Source organism: Nematolebias whitei, chromosome 12, assembly GCF_014905685.2.
Source record: "Nematolebias whitei isolate Nwh7 chromosome 12, NemWhi1, whole genome shotgun sequence".
NCBI lineage: Eukaryota > Metazoa > Chordata > Actinopteri > Cyprinodontiformes > Rivulidae > Nematolebias > Nematolebias whitei.
In genome coordinates this window covers 26,183,406-26,202,685 of record NC_056509.1, presented here as the reverse complement: position 1 = coordinate 26,202,685, position 19,280 = coordinate 26,183,406, and the positions used below count along the sequence as shown (strand labels likewise).

At 41.1% G+C, this 19,280-nt stretch overlaps 1 protein-coding gene across 1 annotated transcript in view; it reads left to right on the top strand.

Annotated features, from left to right (window-relative positions):
• The window catches only part of naa30 (N-alpha-acetyltransferase 30, NatC catalytic subunit), a 22,798-nt gene extending 5,440 nt beyond the window's left edge, over positions 1-17,358 (top strand). Inside the window, exon 4 of the mRNA XM_037685772.1 lies at positions 16,277-17,358. Coding sequence (XP_037541700.1) covers positions 16,277-16,303 — 27 coding nt within the window. The 3' untranslated portion in view covers positions 16,304-17,358. The remainder of the gene's footprint in view (positions 1-16,276) is intronic.
• Positions 17,359-19,280: the final 1,922 nt, after the last annotated feature.

Genomic DNA, 19,280 nt, shown 5'->3' with positions numbered 1-19,280 from the left:
CCCCCCCCCCCCCCCCTTTTCACTTTGGTGTCTTCTCATCTGTCCCTGTCAGGGTGTGGTTATTCAGTTTTTCCTCCAACGCACTGCCAGCCTCTGCCGAATCATTAAAAAAAAAAAAGTATTGTCTTTCTAAGAGACTCTTGCCAATGATGGTGTGTCCGAAAACCTGCTTGTGTCTTGTTTACTGATGACACGAAGAGTCGGATTTATCAAAGTGCCACTCGATCCATGACCCACAGCCATCTGCCCACGGACGGGTGACACGCGAGGCAAAGTTACACAATGCTGGATTCCTGTTTGCTGTGTTTACCTGAGAGAGGAAACTAGACAATAACTTTTTAGCAGATTGTATTTTATTCTTTTGTTTGCTCTCAGTTTGTATGGATTTTTTATGTTTTTTTGTCTTATTCATCTGCAGTGGTGCCCAAACCCCCCCTCCTCTCTAACGTGTTGAGATCTCCACCCAGGTTGCAGTCGTGCCTGGGTGTACACATTAATTGGACAAGAAATTTAGCTTCAGCTGCCTTTCAGGTGTTTTTTTTTTTTTTTTAATTTTAAATAATTTTAACTAAAATGAACAAGATCAGATGCACCTCTTCTGTGTGTGAGTGAATGTTTGCTTGTTTTGGACGGCGCTGTGGAGCTGATCGTCATAAAGTCCCGACTGGGGCCTTTTAGTTTTGGCCTGTGAGGGACAACGGGGTTCGGCTGCTAAATGAACAAAAGCAGACAGCTGAGGAGGATGGGCGTGGCCGAAGGGATCGTTCAGATCTGTTGGAAGTGTGGTTCTGCGTTCAGGTTATGAACAACTATCTTACCTGTCTGAGCTGAGTTTGGAGAAATAGTTGATTTCTGATGAGGCAGGTGGTCCCAAGACGAGTGGATTAAAACGCGTCCAATCTCAAAATGCTCCTGCGAACACTGTTTTATAAACGTTAACACGTCCGTCAGGTTAACGTGATATGGTTATTCCTGCAGAAATGTAATATTCCTGCTAAAGGTGTCTGAGGCTGCAGCTGCTTTTTGTGCTCGCGACAAAACCATTTAGTCATAACGACTAATGTGAAACAAGAGGACCGTGTAAAGGTTTATAAAATAACTTTGGATGAAACACTATAAGATTGTTATAAAAAGACGCATGTCAACTCAAAAGACTTGGTTAGCTGTTAGCTCGTCAGTGTCGGCAGGTAAGACGTTCGCTTTTCTTAACTTTTCCACAGAACCCCACTTCAGATGATCTAATGTGTCACAGGCAAGAAAAGTAGACAAAATTTCGCCTCGTTTTTATGCCTCAGTCTCTGCAGTTGGACGTTGTTGTCGTCGACCGTTTTAAGACGAAAGCGTGCAGCACGGTCAGAAATCTGGTTCCCAGCAGAGCAAGGAGCGAGGCCGTCTGAGTGACACTACAAGCTTTTGTTCAGGTTCCACCCTGTGAGTGTTCGGAGCAACAGCTCAGATTATTTTACTTTTTTTTGTTGTTATAAAGAGTGTTTTTCATTATTTGTTGGGTTCAGGCCAACTTGAGTTGGTTTATCAGATGTTTGAATTCCTGCTCCAGCCATCCAGATGTGCGGTGAGACGCGGCGAAAACAATCTAAACTCCCTGCCCTCTGCTGCTCGTCGGATCTTTGGTTCCATTCTTTAAACTTCACTTTCTGTGATGGACACATTTCTCCTGACTACCCTTTTTTTTTTTTAACTTCTTAGAAGATGGGAGATGTTTTATCTGCCTCATGTCATTCTTCCAAACTAACCATCATGCAGTTATTTAGATTTGTGTCGTTTTGTCTGAATCCTGCAAAACGTGTCAGTTTCATGACGTTTACGGGCATTACAGCCAGCCTCACGTTAAAAACCATGATCAGTCTGAAGGGCTTCAACATCCCTATGGTTTGTAGCCATCGGCTTCCTCTGCAGTCTGCTTGGCGTCCTGTGATGTCAGCGGTTTGATTTCGTCGCCGTGGAGACGGGCTGCGTTTTTGCTGAGCTCACGGGTCAGCTGCCGTCCCACAGTTCTGACTCTGACCCTGCAGGAAAGGCTGCACGTCTTCTTGTTGGCAGCCGTGCTGTCACAAAACACCTCAAACAACACGACGGGGCGTCCAGCGCCGCCTCCACGGCAAACGAGGGGAGTGCAAAAATAAAAAAGTACATTTTGCATGTCTGTTCCTCTTCCATGCCCCGCCTCCCCGCTTTGATTTGTTTTTATTTTTGATCGGGAAATGTCCAAAATAGTTTATTTAATATGGAAAACAGAACACAGAAATAAATTATTTGAATTTTTTTTAATGCTGTAAAACTGTGTTGTCTGCTGTCTGCAGTTGTTTTTTTTAATCACAGACATCAAGAGAATCTGTTAATTTGATGATATTTTTTGTATTTACAGGGAGAAGCCAAGATCTGTTTTACATCACACACATTAAAACAGTATTATTGCAAATTAACAGACATCTGTACAATAAACATGTTGAACAGTGTGGGGGAAGGTGAAGGGAATATAAAAAAGATTTGTTGTCACATCATTAGCCACAAGTAAATAATTTGCACTTATTGCTTCTCTTTGCCCCAACAGAAAATATATATATTTGTTGTATTTAACCTTTTAGTTTGCCTAATTGTATATAAGGATCAAATTTAGACTATTTTTATTTAACAAACTTTTTATTTATCGTATTTAGCTATTTTATTTGTGCACAAAAGTAGACCGTTTAACAAACTTCTGAACTCACTGTCCAGAATGCAGATGGAAATTACAAAAGGTGCAAGTTTCCAAAAATATATATTTTTTATTTATTTCACATGATTTTATCAGTTGGTGACGTTTAGTTGCTTCTCGTTGCTTTCAGTCAATATTTGCATTAGTTTCACATTTAAACCAAGCGTCGTGTTTATATCAGGATAAATTCAAGTTTTTAGTTAAAATCTTTTGAAGTGGTGCCTTGTGGAAATATTCTGAACAATAAATATCTTACCTGGTATAGATGGCTCCTTAAACAGTCTCATTGTAAAGAAACTGGATTAATTTTGGCCTGTGCTGCCATTTCAAAACAGCTTTAATCTCAGATTTTATTCATGTTCAAGCAAGTGCTTATCGTTAATAAACATCCATATTTTAAACATTTTTAATTTTCACGATATTCACACAGTTATGTTTATTTGCTCACACAAACACCCGGGATAGTTTCAGCAAAAATATATTTCTGTTGGCATAACTGGGAGTCTAAATTGACTGCAATAAAAATAAAATGGCATTTGCATGAGTAGTTAAAACTTTAAAGATTGTGGTTTTAAGACATTAGCTTGACTCCACTCATGTGCAGAACACACTCGGCTGTTTAAAAAACAAAGAAAGCATTTTAACGAATGCTAATCATGGCTGCTGCCTAATGACAGACCCGTTCGTTGCCTGTTTCACATTTTTACTTAAAAATGTCCCTGTCCACATGAGACAATTAAATGTTACTTTACCAAGTCCTGCAGCTGAAAACCACTCTAATGAAGCAGAAACATGCACAGCTGTTGTGGATCAACATGGCAATGCTCGTGCTCTGTTGTGTTTAATTCTTCAAACCTCATTTCTACGAGAATTTGCGTATTTAAAAGAAATCACTGTCCACCACTAGTAGCTCATCAGTTGGAATTAAATTAATTTCTCCAAACAACAGGTAAGACTGTGTAGCTTTCAACAGAAACCCACTAAAAACAAACCGAACTATCACTTCAAAATCTAATTAAAAGTAATCCTAAAACATTTTAAATCATCAAAGCGACACCATACTGAACCACTTTTGTTGACAAATCGTGCCGTCGGAAATTGTGCTACTGTTCCTCAAAGACTACCAGGAGAAAAACGTGTCAGGAGACAGAGGGAGAAGAGAAAAGTGAAGAGTATAGGACTGAGGGTTGCAACTCTTAATGTGGGGACAATGACAGGCAAAGGTAGAGCTGGCTGGCATGATGCTGAGAAGGAAGGTAGATGTTTTATGTGTCCAAGAGACCAAGTTGTGGGGCAACATTGGAGCAGGATTTAAACTATTACCATGGTGTGGGTAGAAAAAGAAAGGGAGTGGAGGTGGTCCTGAAAGAGGAGTTGGCAAAGAATGTAGTAGAGGTGAAAAGAGTGTCTGATAGGGTGATGTGTCTGAAGGAAGAAGTAGAATTTCTTATGCTGAACATAGTCAGTGGTTATGCTCCACAGGTTGGATGTGATGGAGGAGGAAGATACATTTTTGGAAGGATCTGAATGAAGTGATAGAGTATTCATAGGGAGGAGAGAGGTGATCAGAGCAGACCTGAATGGAAGTGATGAGTAGTTTGACACGACTGTCAACAAGGAAGAGGGCCGGCAATGGAGGAGGGGGGCGTGACAAAGAGACCATCTTAGCACCAACATAACTGGTTTGTTCCACTTTGGAGTAAGCTGTTGTGGGAAGAATCAGTTTTGTTGTGTGTTTCTTTGACTGATGAAGCCTTCCGGATCGAAGGCAAAACGTTTCAGCACACAAAAAAAGAAACTGTCCAGATGACCTGACTGAAAACTGTTGGATTATATTCCTGGATTATTGAGCACGGACTTTGTTAAGTGATGGGTAGGCTTGGTGTCCAGGAAAGAAACCAGGAAGGACAGATGGTGGTGGATTTCACCAAGAGAATGGAAATGACTAGTCAACACCGATTTCCAAAAGAGGGATGAACACCGAGTGATTTATAGGAGTGGAGGCAGGAGTACCCAAAAGAAGATAAAATATTTTAATTAGCTCAATAAAATGCTTTAATATATGAAGCTTAGTTAAAAAAAAAAAAAAACAGTGTTCAGCTAAGGGCATTAAGAAAATGCATCAAAATGTCACAATGATTCAGTTCCTCCATGCTGAACATTCACCAGAATTAAAATGTTACTAAAAATGTATCGGTACTGTTTTTATTTTTAACTTAAGAAAATAATTTACTATAAAAGAAAATGGACAAGTCACGTCATGGAAAAACAATACACCTGATTATACATGAAGCAGTTTTTACAACATGTGGTGTAACCACGGGTGGTCCTGTACACATCAAGAGTTTTTATTTCTACTGTGTCTGAGGACACCCGGCTTGTTTTGGCTCAAACTGCCAGACGGTGAGGATCTTTCCCTCCAAACTGGGATTCTCACACAACTGTCATGTCGGTAATAAATAAAACTATTTACACAAACAGCAATATATATTACAAACTTATTTAAATATATATTTTAAACTAATTATATATCCTCTTGTAAAATCAAGGAGTTTGTAGTGAGTGCAAGAACAGATGCACTGAGAGGGGCTATACCTTGACAGACCCAACGTTATGCTCTTTCCCAGCAAGACATTTTAAAGAATATTTTATCACGGCAGCCATGTAAGTGGGGATATTTTATACGTCTTAAAGATTTTCAGTCATCTTTTTATTTTACGGTCAAATTTTGGGTTCTAGGAAAGATTCAGTGGCAGTGTTGGTCCAAAAACAAAGATCTTTTTATTGCTTTCTAGCTGCCATTTCTTATCACGTCTTTGTACTAACAGACACTTGTGGCCTGAATTAACTCCTCGCATGAGATCCTAAATAATGCACAAGATCTTTAAAAGTCTGTCATGAGAAATGTATACATTTTCATAAATATTTGTGGACCAATGAGTCTTTTTTAATCCAGCTGAATTCAATAGTCTGTTTAGATCAGGGGTCTGCAACCTTTATAATCAAAAGAGCCATTTTTACACCTTCATTCACTAAATTAAATGTGTCCAGAGCCGCAACAACCTGCTACAACCGTGATTATCAACTGGTGGCCCATGGGCCACTTTAAGTTTGTTGGAGGAGACTTTTGGGGCCAGTAGGGGTGACATTATAAAGATAAAAATATCTAATGATTTCTAACATTTATTGACATTTTTACAAGTTGAAACAAATAAAAAGACCAGATTCGTGTGTGTGTGTGTGTGTGTGTGTGTGTGGGGGGGGGGGGGTAGTTTTTTTAATATTAAAAAAAAACTATGTAGACGTCTGTGATTTTATTAATTGTGGGGAAATAAATAGAAATAAAGCAAAATCTTAAAGTATTTGCAAAAGAAATGACAGGAAAACAGCTAAAACTAATACTTTTTTGTTGTTTGTAGCCAATAAAATTCAGTTTTATGTCAGTTTTGGTCAAAGCTGGGAAGAGCCACTGCAGAGGGACCAAGGAGCTGCATGTGGCTCTAGAGCTGCAGGTTGCAAACCCTTGTTTTGATGAAGCTCGTAGGAGAAATTTATGTAATGGGTAAAAAAATTTTTGCTCATAAATCCAAACTAATAAGAAAGATGTGAATTAGTTTTGATCATCTTCATTTAACCCAAAGGCCAAATCCTTTCTGCCTTGATGTTTCCATCGCTCATCGCGTCAAAGCTGTCCCAGTGAGTCAGAACCTGGTGTCAACTCGGTTCTGGTGTTGGTGTCTGGAGGCAGACGGTCCTGCAGACTCTGCTGAAGGCTCATCTCTGTAAGAAGGGCTCCCTCACTCAGTCAGCCACGTAAACTGTCACGTATCTGGACAAAAAGATGAGCTTTTGATCATCTGTAGCTGGTGAAGATGAAAACAGCCATTATGGGAAATGAGGGATAACTGTTGATGTGACGCCCCGCTTCCTTAAAGCCTGTCACCCCCTTTTTTCATGCAAATGAAGCTGAACTGGGTGCAGCTCTCTACTCAGACCCATTTGTAGCAATGCCTTTTCTCTTGCCAACCAAACGTGAGCTCAAAACTCGTCCTCGGAGCTGTCGGCCAGCAGCATGGTCTGATCCTGACAGCTGGTGCCGGGCTCTCCAGGTTGCTGTCAAAGGAGATAAACACTTCAAGTTGTACTTTGTGATTTTGAGACCCACACTGGGTATATACTGGGTATATATCTGAACATATATAAAAATCAAGTAGTGATTAAGCTTCTGACCTCCGGCTGTCTGGCCTTCCTCCGCTGGTGTTTGAAACTGTTCCTCCTTTTGCGGTGGATCATCCTGATGCTGTAGAGGGCGCCGACGATCAGCAGGGCCCCCGTGATGCCGATGCCCACAGGGGCCAACATCCCTGACACGTAACCAGCCTGACAAAGTTGAAGGCCGATTAAAAACGGGATTTGAAGCGTCAACGTTTAGGGCTTGGAAAGCATGTTCAAACGCAGTGGTTCCTAACTCTACTCCTTGAGGAACACCATCCTGCATGTTTTAGTAGTTTTCCTGCCTTTCACACCTGATTTAAATGAATGAGTGGTTAACAGGCTTCTGCACAACTTGATGAAGTAATTAAATCACTGAATCAGGTGTGTTGCAGAGAAACAACTAAAACATGCAGAGTGGTGTTCCTCAGGGACCAGGGTTGGGAAGCGCTAAAGGACGGGGCAGTCTTACCTTCTCTCTGATCAGCTCCAACCAGCTACGCACTGGAAGAAAAGAGACGCGAGTTAAAACGAGCAGCACGCCACGTGTGAAGGCCTTCCTGTGCGTTCTTACTCAGCCCCTGGTTGCGTTGAACCCAGACGGGCGGTGGAGGGATGAGGCTGTACGGCGGCTGCGTCGAGGACGCTTTGGGTGTTTCCGTCAAGTCTTCGTTACTCTCGTCTTCCACGGACTCCTCAGAGTTCTCATCATCTTCCTCATCCTGCTCCTCTGTGGAGGGAAAACATGGAAGAGTGGGATCAAATAAATCTAGATTATTTTCTCGTTAGGGGACAACCTGCATGTGGCGTTAAAAGAACAAAACATATACCCTCAGAATCCTTCTCCTCCAACCCTAATCTGGATTTGTGGAGGAGCTGATGTGTTGCCAGGGTTACCGTTGTCATAGCGTGCTGGAGGGATGAGAGGGAGGGGCCAGCCGGGGGCACGTTCTCTTCAAAGTTTGACGTCCTCCCAGCAGCTGTGTGTGGAAGATTATACTAAATAAAGATCCTTCTATTATCAGAGGATGAGTTTAACATCTAACTGCTTTAACAACAAAACGTTAAAGTCACTGATGTTAAAATTAATTTACATGTTCACAATGGAGTACAGATGAGATAAGCATTAAAGGGATAGTTCAGGTTGTTTGAAGGGAGGTTCTGTGGAAAGAACTTGAGCAGTTGCTATCTTACCTGTTGTACATAGATCTTTGAACGACTTCAGTTTAGAGAAATAAAGTTTAATTTTGACCAAACTGATGAGCAGATTAAAAACAACAGTGGAAACAACTCCAAACCTAAAATAAATCCATTATAGCAGTTCATACAAAAGGTAATTCAGAAAACTTTTCACCACTGACAACTTCACATTAACTGATTACAGGGGTAGATTGGTCGATAAGAGTGGTTGCCTCTCAGCGAGAAGGTCACTGGATCAAATCCTGACCGGGGGCATTTCTGGGTGGAGTTTGCATGTTCTCTCCGTGCATGTGCGGGTTTTTTCCGGGTACTCCAGTTTCCTCCCACAGACCAAAAACATGCATGTTAAACTGATTGGTAACTCTAAATTGTCCCTAGGTGTGAGTGAGAGAGTGAATGGTTGTTTGTCTCTATGTGTCCCTGTGATGGACTGGAGACCTGTCCAGGGTGTCCCCACCTCTCGCACAGTGACTGCTGGACATGGGAACCAGTGACCCCTGTGACCCGAAAAGGAAAAAGCTGGTAAAAGTTAACGGATGGTTATTCCAGTAGAAAGATTATAACATTCCTTCAAAAATAAGTTTTCCCAGGCTGCACAGGAAGTGCTACAGCTAGCTGATGCTGGTATTTCCACTTGCAAAGAAAATCACGAAACTTGCTCCACAGTGATATAAAGGTTAGTAAAAAATATGTATTTAGAAGAACTGTACAGTTCTGTGTCACTTACAGAAAAAAAAGTCCCCTGTCTGTGTTCTTTTGTCTATTTTAGCAAAATATCTCGTAAGGCGTTGGTTGTACATCTACAACTGGTTAACGTTTAGAGTCGTCCTAATTCAAGATGGCCACCACAGCTAAGGAACATTAGCAAACACAGAAATGACTATAACTCAGCCAGTTAAAAAAATATTGAGTTCTAACTTGATGTGGTAGTAGCTGAGAGTCATTCACAAGTGAGATTGTGTGATATCGTGCATATTGTTTTTGTTTGTTTGTTTTGTTTTTCAAGTTTTGATCAAAATGGTTGCAGCTGTCTCATTTCACAGCATAAGCTAGTTTTAGTTTAAATTTGGCATGAACGATGGCGGGTGATGAGCATTTCTTAAAGGAGGCGTTAGGCCTTTAGTTTCAGATTAGAGTTGTTTTCCTTTCAGATTAGAATTAACTACAAATTAGTCCGTCATTTCAGTCAGAATACAGTTTGTGTCTCCAAACGTTCACTCAAAGATTTATCTAAAACAGATGAGATATTGTTTATAATTTTTCTACAGAACCCCATGTCTAAAGATCTGACTTGTCCCATCAGCTGTTTTTAATGTCTCTTTAGTGAAAGTGTTTGAAAAGTTATCCAAAAAGGTCAGCATAAATCAGAATGTTCGAAAACAACCAAAAATGGTTGACGTTGAGGTAGCTGTAGCTGGGTTTGAACTTTGAAGACTTCATGTTTAACATCATGACCGCTATATTGGCAAATCTTAAGAAGCATGTGCACATAAAGTTATGATACCATGTAAATATCAAGCTGTCTTTGTGGTTCACTCATGCTTCGGCTGATGGCCCCCTCACCTTTCCCCAGCCGGTCCTCCGCTTCACTTTCGGCCCCTCGCTGTGAAGCAGGCGGACCCGAGGAGCCGATTGGCTCCAGGAGCTCGGAGCCCGATGTCTGCCAAGGTGAAGTCCAGTCCGGTAGAAGGGCAGGTGGGCCTTGAGAGGGACCGTCGCTGTCAGCCTCCACTGTGACCAGCTGGCCCAGCCTTCTGGTTGCCATGGCAACTGGAGACTGAGCGCCTGCTGCCATCCGTGTGATCGCCGTTGCCTCTGCCGCCCGTCCCTTCGCTGTGACGTCTTCAAAGGGCTCAAAGATGAGAGGAAGAGCCTCTGACGACATGGTGGCCTCTGTGGCGTCATCTGGAAGCAGCGGGACCGCCGTGTCTGCTGGAGTGAGCAGGAGCATTTCATTACCGCCTGGGTTTTTTAACTTGTGGGCGATAATGCTTCTGCATGGGTCTGTGTGTGATTATTTATTAATATCCCATGAATCATTGGATGCGTTTAAATAAAACTCCCAGAAAGTAATGGTGGTTGTCGACCTGTTTTAAGGTGGTCACCACAGCTAATCAAACACAAAGATGACGTACGTCTGTTAGCTTTACTGATGCTCCACTAAAACCTGATGTGGCAGCAGACTGAGTGACATCACGAGCGAGACTTTGTGATGTTACATACGTATATCACCATTTTTTTTGTTGGACCAAAACAGTTATAACTTGGTCATTTCTTAACATTATGAGTTTAGTTTAAAACTCTGGTGTTAAAGGTTGTGGGAGGTGTTCTTTCCTAAAACGAATAGTAATTTAAAAAGTAATTTGGACATTCAGGGACATCCTAATAACTCCATATTTGATCAAAAATACTGGCTCTAATTTAAAGAAAAAAGAACATAGTCCTGCCATTTTGTACACATAACTTGAGTAACAAATGAAATAAAATATATTTACCAAGTAAATATGTGCAACAGATATTCCAGCCTATTCATAATTCATAACAAAATGCAATCTAAAACTGAAACTCATGAAGTCTTTACTTTTTTCTTAGAAACTGAAACATAATTTAAATTTATTTAAAGACAAATCCATCTCTAAGGAAAATTAACCAGGAACTGCATTACTTGTATTTAAAGTCGCCTGAAAATGCTCATGTAGACCAGTATCTTTTTAGCTAAAATCCTTTTGGACTGAGACTTTTAGTCAACTTCATTTCCTATTTGGGACGAGCTTCATCAAACCAATAATCCCTCCATGAAAGTTTTGGTTCAGACGGACTCCTGTGATCCCTTTTCTCCTAACAAACTAAATGAAATAACAACCTGCCTGGTTCCTTACAGTAGCCTGGATGGGTGAGCATGAAAGGTGGTGAAAAAAGGAGATTTGTGTGTTGGGCAATGGAGAAACCGCACTGGGTTCTTCTGAGGCTTGTAGAACAAACTCTGCCACTAGCCTCGCTGTCGTGCTCTTTTTTCTTTTTACTCGAGTCAGAAATAGAAAGTAATTAGACAACCACGGGTCCCATGAGGTTCAAAACAGAGCGTGGAGAAGCAGGCTCCTTCTGTGCCAGTCATCAAAGCCAACCTCTGCCTCTGGATTTTCCTGTTTCCACCATTTTTTAAATGAACCGCGAATGAATAAATGAAGCCTTCTTAAGCCCCACGAAATCCAGCATGATAGAGTTAATCAGCTCAATGACAGATGACTGCACTAAACGCTTTCTGCACCTGTCCAACTAACAGCAGGAAGGAACAAGCTAAAAGGAGCAAAAACACTTTACCTCAACTCAACTCTCAACTTAACTTTATTTTGTTATATTAAAAACATTACTAAATACTAAAAGAAACAAAATGCTAGGTAAAAGCCAAAAGTAGCAAAAAACAGTGGTTAAAGGTAGAAAAGGCATGCTAAAAGTAGTTAAATAGTTAAAAAAAAAAAAAAAAAAAAAAAAGCATATGGGTAGCTAAAAGTATCAAAAAACAAGGTGAAAGTAGGGATGCACGATATTATTGGCATGGTATCGGTATCGGCCGATATTATCGAAAAAGTTAATTTTTAATTTAAGAAACTGTCAAGTATATCTATTAATGCACTACTACTTATGTGCTTTTCACTTGTCGCTTGTGAACAGGTTGAGTTTAGATTTGTGAAAATCTTACAAATGTGCACTGTTCGAGTGTCGTCATTGTGTTAGAGAGTAAATGTCATGAATAAATTTGACATTAAACATAATCCAAGTTGAAGTGTTACATCATTTTCAGCCCCCTTTATGGCATCTGCATTTGGTAGCAGGCCAAACTGACAAAGACCATGCAGAATAATGTAATATTTTAATTCCACAGCAGAGAAAACTATGTTGTCTCTGTAAGTAGGTCTAGGGGAAAAAATATCGGTATTGGTATTGATTATCGGCCAAATAAGTTTTAACATATCGACATACTGGATATCGGCCAAGAATCCAATTATTGTGCATCCCTAATATGACAAAGAAAAATAGCAACTAAAAGTAGCTAAATGTTGCCTTTAACAGGATAGTTAGAAAACTACAAGCAGCAAAAATCCAGCTAACAGCTAAAAGGCCAGTTAAAAGCTACAATAAAAAGGCTAGGAAAAAAGCTAAAAGCAAAAATAGCTTGCTGCTGATTTTAAGGGAATTTGTGTTTTTGAAGCAGTAGAATAGATCTTAATGTATTTCTCTGAGGAAAATATTTGTGAGTAAAGGTAATTATGTTGAAAAATATAAAAATCACAAAAATATGAGTCATCGCATTCATCTCCTGATTGAGATGATCGTTTTTTTGTACGAATGGTTAAAAAACAGATTGAACAACATTTGTAAATAAATAAATACATGAAAACAATAGTGCTAACAAATTGAAACTGTTAAATTTTTATCATTAATTTTTAAGACTTGCCTCCAGATGGTCTCACTGCCTCAGTCCACAGGCTTTCCAGACCGTCGTCTCTGGTCATCATGTTCGGTCCAATTTCAGGTAAAATGGGTTCTGGAGGGGAGGAACCCGTGACTCCATCACGTCTCCATACTGCCAGAGGCATGGAAGTCTGAGGAGAGACGATCATCAAGGAAGGAATGGGACTGGAAGAGGCCAGTTTTTGAGTCCACAGAGGAGTGTAGGGATGTGAAGACTCTGAATCAGAAAAAGACAGTTTTGTCCTCTCATCATCCACCTGCTCCCTTCCACCTATAGGACTCAAAGTCTCACCGTCGACTGGTTTCTCCTCGTTTGTCTCTGCATCTTCCCCCTCTGAGGTGCTTTCAATCTGTTTTCCCTCCCTCCTGTGGCTCAGTGCCGCTCCACCAGCCTCACTTGGCCCAAATCTTCTATGAAGACTGTCCCCGTTTTCAGTCTCCATCATCGAATCTATCCCCTCAGGTCCTCGATGTGGGCCAGTCCCTCCTCCTACACCTACATTCAGTACAGAGCCAGTAATGTGTTCTTTATCCAAGAGGACAGACTCTGTGTGAGTAACCACAGCGGTAGTGACCAAGCTGGGACAGTGGCCTTCGCAGGAGCCCTCCTGCATGTGGTTGAAGTTTGGAAGATGGGTTGGGGCTCCATAGAGACGGAGACAGGTCCCAGCCAGGAGGAGGAGGCCCTGGAGAATCAAGGACATCGGCATCCCTCTCCGGTCTCAGTGCCTGCTGACATAAGGGTAAAAAATGGTCAGCTTTAACTCTGTGCCCCTGAGAGGCTGCTGGTTTGGCATCAAGTAAATACATGAAAACAAACATACTACAAACATGAAGAGAAGGAGACGCCCATAAACACGATCCACTGTCTAGCATGGCACATACCGTATTTTTCGGACTATAAGGCGCACTGGATTAAAAGGCACAATATCAATGAACGGGTCTGTTTTCATACATACAGTAAGGCGCACCGGATTTTAAGGAGCATTAAGCAAAACAAAACAGTCAGATAAGTCAAACTTTATTCAACTCATTCACAATAACCACATAAAATCCCTTCGAGGTCAGTAAGCACAACCAGAACACATAAGGTGCACCTGACTTTAAGGCTCACTGTTGAGTTTTGAGAAAATTAACGTATACTAAGTGCACCTTAGTCCCAAAAATATGGTATTAGTGCACATACAGTCCTGAGCCTGGTTCTGCTAGAGGTCCCTTCTTGTTACTAGGGAGTCATTCCTTTCCACTGTCGCCTGCTGACAACTGAGTTAAACAGCTTTTGGCACAATCTGCTGCCTTGATGTGATCTAGGACTCGTCACTGACTGGTTTTTGTAATCCTGGCTGTATTGTAACCCAGTAGTCACTTTGAGAGTTTCGTGGTTCATGAGATATTTCATTATCGCCCTTTAGCTGTGGTGGATGATGTACCGCTACAACTGATAGCCAATTCAAGACGGCCACGACAGCTAAATGACCCTAACAAACACCAAAATGATCATAACTCAGTCCATTTTACAAATATTGAGCTCAAATTTGGTGGGGTATTAGTTAAGAGTAATCCTCACGCTATGCACCAAGAGCTGTTTTTAAACTTTGCCATTAACTATTGGAATTAACTCTGTCTGTTAGCAAAAAAAATCACATAAACCACCGGAAAGATTTTATTGGAACCTATAGAAAGTGCTCATAGGATGTAAAGCTACGATTGATTAACTTTGTGAATCAACCCTAATATTTGATGGTTGCTACAGTTAACTGAGCTTAAAAAAATCATGGCTTTAACTTAAAATTTGGTGTGTGGTAGTAGTAGTCATCGTCAACACATACGTTGAGCACCACATTATATAACGTTTACAGGTCATGATCCTGGATTTACTTTGTTTTGTAGTTTGTGTTTATTCCTCGACTCGTTTAGGGATTCCTCGTGTTCAGCATGTTTAATTTTATTTTTATTCATGATTGTTTTCCTGCAGTAAGTTTGCCGAGTCTGCATTTTACATCAGCAACCTTGCTGACCCTGTTGGTGTTTTGGTTCTTTTAACAAACAAAACTGCATGAATCAGAGTAACGTGGTCCAGGAAGATCCAGAGTCCCTGCAGGCTGGTACAGAGGATCTCTGGCTCCACCTCCAAGGACACATCTCATCCACTGTACCACTGTACTGGGGGGTTCACACTTGTCAGGTCTGGATGATACCAAGTGCCAAAATGTTACACCAAGGGTTTTAAAACCAGAGTTGTTCCTACATCAGCATCTTAAATACGTCATCAGCGTTTAGTCAGTTATCTTGTTTGATCCCATTTTATTGTGGTATTTCATCTGAGCTTGTTTCCTAAAGGTGGGTTATTTATTTAAAACCACTTTGACACTAGGTCTGTTGTTCCATTTTGTGAGAGGAAGATGAAGCCGAGTCACTTTACTGTAATCAAATCTACCTACAGGTGCAAATACAGCTGACTGACTGATTGATTGATTGATTGATTGATTGATTGATTGATTGATCGATCCTTCGTTTTGCATCCACCAGACACGACAAGGTTTGACCAAAGTGTCTAAAAGATTGTGTTTCTAACTGACATAAAAGGAGATGACAATATATTCCTTTAAAGATTGTTAAGTCTTCAATATTAATATTAAACTGACAGAACTGTTAAGATTAGGACTTATTTTGTACAATCCCCTAAGATGACTTGTTTAGAATTGAACTGAACAATCAATTACATGGTATGAAAAAAATTAAAGCATTTAAAACAAAACAAAAAAATAATGAATAAAAAAATAATTAACACTGAATAGTTGGGATGTTGTGTAAATGTATAAACAAAACCAGAACTGACTGATTTGTTAATCTAAAAACGCATATTTTGCACACACTACAACAAAGTAAACAAGTCAAATCCTTAAGCTAAGAATTTGTACCATTTTAAAAAAAGATAAGATTGCATTTAATGATGGTGAAACTTCTTTCAAAAAAAGTTGGGACAGGGTTTAATCAGTGCACCATTAAAGCCTGCCTCGCTGATGGTGTGGTGGTGCATTAGAACCTATTCCACCATCTGGGAGGGCACCATCGGAGCAGAAAAGTAAAAACAAGTTTTAGAATACCTTGCGTCCCACGCAGACAAAGTCTTTTTCAGGAAAGGCCTTGCAGATTTCAACTAAACCTCATACTGCACCACAACAGTGTGGCTTCATATGTTAAGAGTCCATGCTGAACTGGTCTGCCTGCAGTCCAGACCTCCAACCAGTTTAAAACATTTGGTGTTCCTTTGAAAAACGGGGCAAACTTCTCCTCCAAAACCTCCTGCAGCTGTCTCCTCAGATGTTTACAGACTGGGGATGCTTCAGTCCTGCCCCAACTTTTTTGAGTTGTGTTGCCATAAAAGTCTGTTCATCCAACCAATGACCTCATCTCATGCATGCATAGAAATTAAAACTGCTGTGGGGATGAACGAAGGAATATATTTATTTCTTGTAATCTGCCAGTAAGTCCTCAGGTAAGGTGCTCTGTTGTGCACCCATTACTTTTGAAGAAAATTGCATTAAAGGTTTGATTCCTGCTCAAAACGTCTGCAGCAGACGTGGCAACGTTAAAGACTGACCACAGAAGATCTGAAGGCTGTGATGACAATTAGATTTAAATGTTTTTTTTGTGCCTGGCTTGATGCTGCAGGTGCAGGCACCACGAGGAGGGGAGTGATGAACAGAAGGAGGAGAGGATCTGACACAGCAATCCTCAGCACCCCCACACTTCAACTATAAATAGCACCGGCTCCTCTAGCCTCTTCAGACACAAATCCACCTCAGCAACAGAAAATTAAAGCATCTGTGCGCAGGATCAGATTTCTCTCGCATCTTCTTGTCTTATGCAATGGACCCCATCCCCACTGATCTGACAGGTCCACATCTATCCATCCTGAGACAAATCCCCACCCCCCGGCGGACAGAGCCACCATCAAACTCACTTCTGCAGCACACTCCAGCCATCAACAAACCCACACTGCAGTACCGAGCCACATCTGTCCAGTGTGACTGCACAATCCCACAAAGCTGCAGCCCAGAGTCTGAACAAGAACAAAACAGTTACCTTCCAGGGCGCATGGCGGATGTTTGTTTATTGCCTGACCGCGCCGAGCTTCTTCTGCAGAGCAAAACTCACAGACTGGATGAGATGGTGAGAGGAGGCAGGCTGGAGGAGAGGCGTGTTGATCTGCAGCTCAGCGTCACTGAGAGGCAGCCAAGTGCTGCCACCAAATGCTTCCTGCAAGAGCTTCACCTGCTAATTTACCCCCACTTCTTTGTATCTTATCCCCCACCTGCGAGAGCCGCTTCCAGCGCTCCTGCACGGGGGCGGTAGCTCGGCGGTCTGGCTTGCAAGCCTGAGGCTGCGGGTTCGAGCCCAGGTTACGTCAGTGAAGGATATTCAGAGTAAAAACCATCTTTTGTGTGGAGCAGCTCAAACAACAGTCTGAACTGCACTCACTTTTTTTAGACATTTTAAATGTTCTCTCTTCTTATTGACCTACAACCTCATTAGTTTTCTAATTGCATCTCCAGCTACTTCTTTTTCATACCACTTGTACAACTCTTGTTGCCCCTGTTCTAAATTATCCACTGCGCAAGTAGACGTCTAAATGTTTTTTTAAGTCTGTTCTGCCAGTCTAATTTTGGTCCCTCGCAGGTGCAGACTGTGACGCCAGACATCAAATGTGGTCAACGTAGACGTCTTTTCTACGTCCAATTTTAACTTATTTTAGTCACTTCGGATGCTGCTTCAATGCTGTGCATATGAAAAGTATAATGCATCTAGTTCAAACCTGCAGCTGAGGCAAACAAAGATAGGGAAACAGTATGTTTGACCATCCATGGTGCAACTGCATGGTCCTCCACCCACGAGAAACACACGGACTAAGGTTTACAAATAAATCATCATCACTCCTCAACATTTTCTCTTATGCTCTATTGGATTAACAGAACAAGTAGCTTATCAACACTGGTGGTAAAACAAAAAAAAATTAATTAAAAAAACCTTCTAAAATTAAAAAAAAAAAAAAGCTTTAATGTTAAGAATCACAGTGGAACTGGAAGCTTATCAACTGGTGGCAAACCAAAAAATATACACAAACAAAAATAAAATTACACACATTGCTTGGGTCTGTACTCAACATCAAATTAAAAAAAGAAACGTGCCTTTTCATTTTCACTTCTCTTTTTGGATTCATAGCTGAACTGGTAGCTTACAAACACTGGCAGTAACATGAGAAATGTATACAAAATATACAAAAGCTATATAAAATTACAGTCCCCTCACCACAAATAAACAAAAAAAAAAAAGTGTAATTGCTCCCCCCCCCTCAAAAAAAGTTGTTCGTCAGTCCTGAGTGAGCCTGTGTCCTCCACCTCCACTTCTTTGTGGCGCATGTTTTAAATGCTCTGCAGCATGCGTCCATATAAACTCTTCTGTTGCTGCAGCATCACCATTCATGATTCCGTCTGTATTTGCAAAAAACAAATGATTAGTAATATGCAAAGGCAATCTGAAAAAATGCACAAGAATGTGTTGCTGGGGCCTCCCCCATTACTGGATTAATACAAAACCATCCCTGCAAATGTTGATAGGAAACTTTGAATTTTTGTTTTTGCCAATCACTTTCACGCTCGTCTCAATACAATGTTCACTTTGTTTGCTTTACTAACACACATTTGAGCACATCAGTTAAAAATTTGCTGCAAAATGCACTAGAGCTACCAAACCTTTTTATACCGTGTTTTGGCCTCGTTATCTAGTTATTTAAAGATGGGTAGGAGCTAATCATCCCATTGGTCAACAGGAAATATGGGTTTACCTTTTATTGCTCTATAAACCGTTGTTATTTCCAGGGATTTCTTTCCTCGTTTCCCTTTCCCCTTCATATTGAATTTGGCCATCAATGCATTGGTGAAGAGCCTGAAGAACAATTACAATTATGAATCCATATGAATATATGAAGGATAATATGGAGGGGCTTACAGATGGATAGTGGGTGGGCGCTGTGCTGTTTGTATAAAGGAACTGTGAGGGCTGTGTGTTTGTGTCGATACATACCTATCAAGAACTTTGTGGACGAAGTCCTTAGTGTCCTTTCCACCAATTCTGGAAATTTGCAGAACCTGTTGGAATAAATCCATGGTACAGTTGACTGACACTCCCATTAGAACGTAACAGTGTTATGCTAGGCTTTCTTCCAGACTTGTAAAACCTACCAGGGTAGCAAATGTTTCTGAGTCACAGAGGCGCTCCTCCTCTCTCTCAAAATCCTCCATGGTCTGCATCCTCTCAATGTGCACAGCTGAAGAGGTGGGTTGTACATGTTGTAGGCAACTGCGGATGTCAATCAATAAGTTGATGACTTCTCGCTGAAACACTGAAATAAAAACACATTTCTTGATTACAATGGTTCTCTCTCCAACAGCAAGGCTACGTAGCTGGTTGACAATTTTTCCAAAGTGTCTCACTGCTATCCGATCAATACTTACCATCCTGAGGCAATGGGAATGCCCTGCTTCCATTTTCTGATCTGGAAGTGTGATGGCAGCACCTGGAGGTGTCATCGCAGCGCCTGGACCTGGAGAACTCATCGTGGCACCTGAACCTAGAGGAGTCATCACGGTGCCTGGACCTGGACGAGTCATCGAGG